The sequence below is a fragment of the Orycteropus afer genome, unplaced genomic scaffold, assembly GCF_000298275.1.
Source record: "Orycteropus afer afer isolate SDZICR_OR568_19922 unplaced genomic scaffold, OryAfe1.0 scaffold00212, whole genome shotgun sequence".
Lineage (NCBI taxonomy): Eukaryota > Metazoa > Chordata > Mammalia > Tubulidentata > Orycteropodidae > Orycteropus > Orycteropus afer.
Genome location: NW_006921799.1, coordinates 4,726,183 through 4,735,346, shown reverse-complemented (window position 1 = coordinate 4,735,346; position 9,164 = coordinate 4,726,183). Strand labels below are relative to the sequence as shown.

At 36.7% G+C, this 9,164-nt stretch overlaps 1 protein-coding gene across 1 annotated transcript in view; it reads right to left on the bottom strand.

Moving 5' to 3' along the window:
• Positions 1-1,694: 1,694 nt before the first annotated feature.
• DIS3 (DIS3 homolog, exosome endoribonuclease and 3'-5' exoribonuclease) overlaps positions 1,695-9,164 on the bottom strand; it is a 54,268-nt gene continuing 46,798 nt past the window's right edge. Inside the window, exons 17-21 of the mRNA XM_007948306.2 lie at positions 8,529-8,743; positions 8,255-8,423; positions 7,990-8,148; positions 2,449-2,571; positions 1,695-1,772 (exon numbers count right to left, since the gene is read on the bottom strand). Coding sequence (XP_007946497.1) covers positions 1,695-1,772; positions 2,449-2,571; positions 7,990-8,148; positions 8,255-8,423; positions 8,529-8,743 — 744 coding nt within the window. The remainder of the gene's footprint in view (positions 1,773-2,448; positions 2,572-7,989; positions 8,149-8,254; positions 8,424-8,528; positions 8,744-9,164) is intronic.

The following is a 9,164-nucleotide window of genomic DNA, read 5'->3' as shown; positions in this document are numbered from 1 at the left end:
GTATACTCTGTAATTATTCACATTTAGTATTGTTGTTTCTGTACCCTCAAATAGATTACAAGTTATAGCAACCCTTATATGACAGTGGAGCTGCCCCACAGGTTTTCCTAGGCTGAATCTTTGTATTTGCTGATTTGCCTGTTCTTATTGAACAGCAAGCTCCCTGAAGGCAGTGATGGTAATTATCTGTGTCCCCTACAGCTGATGACATGCTTTATAGACAGAAGGCATTTCAGCAATTGAAGAAGCCGAGTAAAATGTTTAAGACTTTTTTTTTTCCATCCTATCCCAAATATTCGTAATACACCACTTTAATCTTTACTGTTCTCTGTGGTTAATGAGGGAAGTAGTCACTCTGGGACACCAAATTAAAATGTTTCCACGTGAATCTGTTCCCTTGTAACATCTATTACACAATGACTCCTTTCCTACATAATGTGATGAATACAGTTGCCCCTCAGTCTATCGAGGATTGGTTTCAGCACCCCCATGGGTATCAAATACACTGATGACCAAGTCGCTTACATAAAATGGCACACTACCTACCTAACTCACTGCCGTCGAGTCGATTCGACTCATAGTGACCCCTCCTTGGGTTTCTGAGGAGGTAAATTTTTAAGGAAATAGATTGCCCAATCCTTCCAGGGAGTGGCTGGTGGTTTGAACCGCCAGCCATCTTGTTAGCAGTCAAGTGCCTTAGGCACTATGCCACCAGAGCTTTGTATCTAACCTACACACAGCCTCCCATACACTTTAAATCATGTGTAGATTACCTATGATACAGTAATACAATGTAAATACTATGTAAATATCACTTTGCCCTCCCTCTTGCCACTGAGGGATTACTTTTACCACTAAATTATTCCCCTTCTCCCCACTCTGAAATTTTCAAACCATGGTTGGTTGACTCTGCAGATGCAAAAACTGCAGATACGGGAGGGCTAACTGTATGTTATTGAAAAAGCCACTGATTACCTGCTTTGTATTTTACAAGTGACATGATACATTTTAAATGCCACCTCAATTCTTTTTGAGCCCCAATGCCTCATTCTGAGGGAGATATGTGAACTGAAGTTCAAGGATGATCATCCTCACACTTTAGACCAGCTATTCAAGGACCTCTAATGCAGGCTTATTAACTCAATAAGGGAACACTTAACATAAGTTAGGTAAATTAAAGATGGCGAAGGAGATCACGCAATTCAGTAACAGACCTTGACTTCACTATCCTGAAACCTAAAAACTGCTATAGTGACAGGTTTAGAAACTACTTCTTGCTAATACATTGTTTTTTTCTTGTTGATTTCTTAAGTCACAAAAATGAGTTTTTTTCTACCAATATTAAAATAATTAAATTACTTACACAAAATTAATCTGCTCTTCAGTGAGCAAATGAGTGCTCCATTTAAATGACCTTTACTAGATCCCTGAAGTTGCTATCCTGTCACTATTTCAGTGATTAATATTCAATTGAATTCTATTGCATTAATAGTTCTGGTTCAATCCAGAAATGAAGTCGGATAATGGTACAGACACAGGAAACAGTTCTATAAAAATGCAAATTTTAAAAATTATTAAAATGTACTTAAAAGTAACAAAAAGTAACAGGTTGTGTCACAACTTCTTAGGCTGAGAAATATTCTGTCAAGCTTTCTTAGAGAAACTGATCTTTGATGTGTTTTGATTGTATGCAGCTATTTCCCAAGCTTCTTCTTCTTTCTCTCTGGTTCATTAATGTCCATGTCTGAAATATCAGTGCTTATTCCTGGTATCTAAAATAATACAAACAGGAAAAAAATAAGATGATTTAAAGCATAAATTAACCTCATCCACATTTTCCCTTTCCCCACTGCCACTTTCAAATTTAAAAGGATGTAGGAGTAGAGAAGAGAAAAGAGAAGAACTACTAATAAAGGTTTTACACATCAAGTAATAGCTAAAGTAGTACTGGTTCAGAAATGTAAAAGGGAGACATGGTCTCAATAGGTAAGAAGCATGTCATTTGGGAAGTATGTTTTTAGCTACAACATTTAATCCTTCCCACCTCCAATTTATCCTAGTTGAGCCATTGAGAATGATAGAGGGTCACAGGCCTCAGGTGTGTTGGGGCACAACAAAGGTTAAGAACCAATGTAAGGTGAAACACTTATCCTGAATATTCAAAAGTACATATTTTAAAACTTAGAAAAAAGATAGTAGTAGGTGGGAGATCTGAAAGACCTCTCTCATTTTGGTACAAAGGACCTCAGAAGAATTCCAGGTATCTGGGATTCAATGGCTTCATAAAATCAGTCAGAAAAAAGAATTTACTAGGCAAGCATTTGACTTCCACATGACTTATGGGATTTTCTCTAACATTAAACAGAAAAAAACTTGTGACTATACTGCTTTATTTCACAAAATACGTATGTATGTCTGTCTGTTCCATCATTTTAAGTCTGGTCTTACCTGTGGCTCTACCAGGGACATCCGGATTTTCTGATGCTGAAGATTAGATGAGTCTAACGTGATTTTCACTTTAACTTTATCAAATATATGGAACACTGTATCTTCTATTTTAAGTGAAGGTATCTAAACAAAACACATTTTACCATTCTAAATTGCTTTCTTACACTTGAGGCTTTGGTCTTTACATCTTATCTTTCATAGTAATGATTTCATTTAAAAGTTTAAATTTAAAAATTACTTCAATATTGATAAATATCTAGGTAATCTTTTCAATGTACTAAAAAAGTTGATCTAAGAAAGCATTAGATAAACATGATTTATATGTAAAACTTTTTATTATTAAAATGTGACTCCAAGATATATTCATTAATTTTGAGATTTCCATAACAGAATTAGCAAAGTTAACTATAAGTCTAACAGAGGAGCAAAACAGTAATATAGGCCAAGTTTACTGTATAAATAGTCTTATAGACTTGTAGTTCTAAGAATAAGAAAGTAGGGAATGTGTCAGGTAAGTGACACTGGAAATGGGTTTAAAAAATTCCTTTTGAAATCAGGAAAGCAATACCATTTACAATAACCACTTGGCTAAGACACTTCCCTACTAACCAGAGGGCTGGCGGTTCAAACCCACCAGCTACTCCTCGGAAGGAAGGTTGGGCAATCCTACTTCCGTAGTGATTGTTGTTGTTGTTGTTGTTAAGTGCCGTCAAGTCGTTTCCGACTCATAGTGACCCCATGCACAGCAGAACAAAACACTGCCCGATCCCGCGCCAGCCCCACAATCCCTGCTATACTTGAGCCCATCATCGCAGCCACCGTATCAATCCATCCCATTGAAGGCCTCCCCCTCTTTCGTCGACCCTCCACCCTACCAAGCATGACATCCTTCTCCAGGGAATGGTCCCTTCTTACAACATGACCAAAATAGGTGAGATGAAGTCTGGCCATTCGTAGTGATACTGCCTCAGAAACCCAAGGAGGGGTCGCTATGAGTCGGGTTTGACTCGACGGCACATAACAAGAACAACAACAACAACCCAAAGATGAAGTACTTAGAAATATATCTAGCCAGAAACACAAAAGACCTATACAAAGAAAACTACAAAACACTACTACAAGAAACCAAAAGAGGCCTATATACATAAATGGAAGAATATACCATGCTCATGGATAGGAAGACTTAACATTGTGAAAATGTCAATATTCTCCAAAGCAATTATACAAATATAATGCACTCCTGATTCACATTCCATCATCTTTCTTGAAAAAGATGGGAAGCTAATCACCAACTTTATATGGTAAGGAAAGAGACCCCAGATAAGTAAAGCACTACTAAAGAAGAACAACAAAGGAGGAAACCTTATACACCCTGATCTCAAAACCTGCTACACAGCCAGAGTAGTTAAAACTGTCTGGTACTAATTCAATGATAGACACATAGACCAAGGGAACAAAACTGAGAGCTCAAAATGAAATCTATCTGCCTATAAGAAACTGAAGAATGGTGGGCATTCATTGTCACAAAAAATGTTCCAAAATCTATCGTGACTTACAAAATATGACCTTGATTATATCCCACTTGAATTTTGAGACCATCTAAAGAATAAATTTGACGCACTGAACACCAATAACCAAAAACCAGATGAATTAGCAAATTATTATAATGAAATGTGCAAAGACCTAAAGTTAGAAAACCAAAAGGGAAGCTGAAAGAACTGAAGGAAAAATTCAAGACTCAAGTTGAAATATTGAAAGATTCTATGGGCAAAATATTGAATGATGCAGGAAACATCAAAAGAAGATGGAAGGAATATACAGTCACTGTACCAAAAAGAATCGGTCGATGTTCATCTATTTCAGGAGGTGGCATATGATCAAGAACCAATGGTGGTGAAGGAAGAAGCCTAAGATGCACTGAAGGAATTGGCGAAAAACAAGGCTCCACGAATGGCCAGAATACCCACTGAAATGTTTCAACAAATGGATGCTGTGCTGGAGGAGGTACTTAATTCCTCTATGCCCAGAAATTTGGAAGACAGCTACCCAGCCAACTGACTGGAAGAGATCCATATTTGTACCCATTCCAAAGAAAGGTGATCTCATGGAATGTGAAAATTATTGAATAATATCATTAGTATCACATGCAAGTAAATTTTTGCTGAACATAATTGCAAAATGCTTGCAGGGAACTTCTAGAAATGCAAGCTGAATTCAGAAGAGGACACAGAATGAGTGCTATCACTGCTGATGTCAGATGAGTCTTGGCTGAAAGCAGGGAATACTAGAAAGATGTTTGTTTTTTATTGACCATGCAAAAGCACTTGACTGTGTGGATCATAACATATTATGGATAACAGTGAGAAGAATAGGAATTCCAGAACACTAAATTGTGCTCATGCTAATCAGAAGGTTGGCGGTTCAAACCCACTAGCCACTCCTCGGAAAGAAGATGGAGCAATCTACTTCCGTAGTGATACTGCCTTGGAAACCCAACTAGGGGTCACTGTGAGTTGGGTCCGACTCGACGGCACATAACAACAACAACAACAACAACAACAAACTGTGATCATGAGGAACCTGTACACAGACAAAGAGGCTGTCATTCAAATAGAACAAGGGGATACTGTACAGTCTAAACTCAGGAAGAAAGTGCATCAGGGTTGTATCTTTTCACCATACTTATTCAACCTGTTTGCTAAGCAAAAATCTGAGAAGCTGGACTATATGAAGAAGAACACATCATCAGGATTGGAAGAAGACTCATTAACAACCTGCGACATGCAGATGACACAATCTTGCTTGTAAAGATGACTTGAAGCACTTACTGATGAACATTAAAGACTACAGTTTCGATTATATCCCAACATAAAGAAAACAAATATCCTCACAACTGGACCAATAAGCAGCATGATGATAAATGAAGAAAAGTTTGAAGTTGTCAAAGATTTCATATTACCTGAATCCATAATCAACACCCATGGAAGCAGCAGTTGAGAAATCAGACATTGCTGCAAAAGACTTCTTCAAAGCACTGAAGAGCAAAGATGTCTCTTTGAAGACTAAGGTGCATCTAGCCCAAGCCATGGTATTTTCAATTGACTCATATGCATGTGAAAGGTGGACAATGAATAAACAAGACAGAAGAAGAGTTGATGCTTTTGAGTTGTGGTGTTGGCAAAGAATACTGAAAGTGCCATGGACTGCCAGAAGAATGAACAAATCTGTCCTGGAAAAAGTGCAGTCAAATGCTCCTTGGAAGTGAGAACGGCCACACTTTGTCTCACCTACTTTGCTCATGTTATCAGAAGGGATCATTCCCTGGAGAAGGATATCATGCTTGGTAAAGTGGAGTCAGTGAAAAAGGGGAAGGCCCTCAATGAGATGAATTGACACAGTGGCTGTAATGATGGGCACAGGCATAGTATGGATTATGAGGCTGGTGCAGGACCGGGCAGTGTTTCATTCTGTTGTTGCTATGAGTTGCAGCTAACTTGCCAGCACCTAAGAACAACAACAACAATATGGACAGCTGATCTTTGACAAAAGGCTAAAACTCATGAAATGAGGAAGAGGTAAGTCTCTTTAATAAATGTTGTTGTGGGTGCTACCAAACTGGGTAAAAAGTTGCAGAAAAATGCAACAGGACCTATATCACTTACCATATACAAAAACGAACTCATGCTGGGTCAGAGACCTGAATGTAAAACCTAAAACCATAAAGACCACCAACGACAAAATAGGGACAAACTTAGGGGCCCTAATTCAGGGCGTAAATACACTACTGAACATACCTCAAAAAAGCACAAACATCAAAAGATAAAACATATGACTTGGAGTCATCTATTTTAGGAGAAAAAATTACATACTAAAGAGCATGAAAAGATTTCACTGAAAGAGTAAAAAGAGAGTCCAGAGACTGGGAAAATATTTTGGTAATGACATATCAGAAAAGGGGTTAATTTCTAAAATTTATAAAAAACTTCAACACCTTAAGAACAAAAAGACAATTGAAAAATGAGCAGAGTGCATGAATTGACACTTCACCAAAGAAGATATTCAGGCAGCTAATAAACACATAAATAAATGCTTGAGATCATTAGCCAATTGTTATTGTTGTTATGTGCCTTTGAGTCAGACCTGACTCACAGTGACTCCTCCTTGGGTTTCCAAGGCAGTATCACTATGGACGTAGTTGCCCAATCTTCCTTCTGAGGAGCTATTAGAGGATGCAAATCAAAACAACAATGAGGTATCATCGAGGTACCATCTCACCCCAGCACTACCAGCAAAGGTAAATAAAACAGAAAGCAACAAATGCTGGTGAGGTATAGAACCTTCATACACTGCTACTGGGACTGTGAAATGGTGCAACCACCATGGAAAATGGTATAATGCTTAAAAAGCTAGAAGTGGAAGTATTATATGATCCAGCAATCCCACTACTAGGTATAAAATCTAGAACAGTAAGAGCCATAAAATGAACAGATATGTGGACATTCATGTTCATGGCAGTACTACTCACAATAGCAAAAAATGGAAACCTAAATGTCCATCAAGAGAGGAAGAGATCAACAAACTATAGTATGTATAGACAATGGAGTATTATACGACGTAAAAAACAATGATAAAGCTGAAAAACATCTCATAATGTGGATGAACTTAGAGGACAATATACTGAAATTAGTCAAACACAAAAGGACAAATATTATATGAGACCACTATTGCAAAAAGTCAAGGAAGGGTTTCACAAAAAAAGAAATATTCTTTGATGGTTATCAGGGACGTGTTGGGAGGGGAGCGTAAAACACTAAGTAGAGGGTAGACACATATTAATGTGAGTGAAGAGGAAGGCAAAAAATAGTAAATAAATAGAAGATGCAAATAACCTGAATAAGAAAGGAAATGGGAAACGGCACAACAGAACCAACTGAAATAAAAAAGGTAATGACAATACTAAGAGGAACTATATTCCAACAAATTTGAAAACCTAGAAAAAAATGGACAATTTCTAGAAACATATTACACACCTAAACCAACACACTGAAGGAGAAAATCTGAACAAATCTATAATAAAAGAAAAGATGGCAGAGAGAAGAAAAGGAAAACCTAAATTGTTAAATAAATGTCAAACTTTTCCAAGAAAAAAATAAGAACTATGAAGGCATTTACATTTAATAAGCTGAATTCAAAGAAAAAAAAAATTCCTTTCCCTGAGCTATAAGCATTCATTTATTCTATTACTTTAATCTATATGTCCACCTAGAACATTTAATCCATGTCTTTAGAATGGATAACTTGACATGGTATAAATCAAGGACAACTCTGTATGTGGAAAAATATACTGAGATGAGAAAGACAATAAAACCATAGCTTAGCTGGCATAATGAAACCTGAATTTTCTGGCATATGTTCAGAGATTTAACAAATTCTACAGAGTAAAAAAATTATTTTACCCTTTATAGGTGCCATTTGAAATCTGTAAAAGAAAAAGTTCCCTCCTCCCTCCAAAGTAAAATAAAAACATTAGAAATACTGTACCTCATCATTGTAAGTAAGCCGTGGCTTTTGTTTGTCCTTTTCTTCAAAAAAGACTGTGCCTTCTAACCCATACTTTGGAATTAATACCACAATAGCATTCTTTCTTACAAATAAAATATAGGCTTCTTCATTTACTATTCCTTTGCTTTTGAAAAATAACTGTAAAACAAAGTCCAACCTTATTAAAAAGTCTTAAAGTATTTGGAAAATTTAAAAATGAATCAAAATTCATTTTCTCCTAGCATTACTGATAAAAAACAAATACCTGGGTATGAAATGCTACTGATGCACGTTGAGCATACTGAGCCATTTTGTGTCGGAAATTGAGATTTTTACATAAATCTGCAAGCTTGTGTTTGTCTGTCAGTTCTGGATAGGTAGAATCAGCCCCAATTGCCACAGCCAACAACCGATGAACAATGACATCTGCGTATCTAGATATATGAAGGAGAAAAGAACCATAATGTTAGCATTACAATGTCTTTACTAAATTCAAAATTAATTATTTCTATTCCCTTAACTTCATAAAGAAAATGTACCTTCTGATGGGTGAAGTAAAATGCGTGTATATTGGGGATGCTAAGCCATAGTGATGAAAATCATTATCCATTCCAGAGCAGAAGTAAACAGCTTGCATCATACAGCGAGTGGCTAGTATTCTTAACAGGGTGTTTAGATAAGGGAAAGTAGGAGATTCAGCCTGGTCCAAAGACTCAGCCAAAGACTTTGCTGTGTCAGTCCTAATTTCCAAATTCTGCAGATAAAAGTGAGGGGAAAAGCATCATAGCAGACATTTTTTTTTTTTTTTTACCACTTTTTTTTTTTCCCAAATGAGTTTGAGTTTTGGACCACATTGTTCTCCCTCTCTATCCAGAGTCTCCTACATAGATCCCCCTTTGAGTGGTTGAAATGGATATCTGGGCACCATCTAGTTCTTCTGGTCTCATAGTCATATAGGCTACAGATTGCATGGTGTACTAGTTGCTATGTCCTGGCTATTCTTTTTTTTTTTCAGACTGGTTAAGTCTTTTTATTTATTTATTTGTTTGTTTGTTTGTTTGTTTGTTTGTTTATTTTTTTAAATTGTGACTTGGGTGAAGATTTACAGAGCAAATTCACTTTCCATACAGCAGTTCCCATATACTTTGTCTCATGTCATTGACCACAGTTTACCA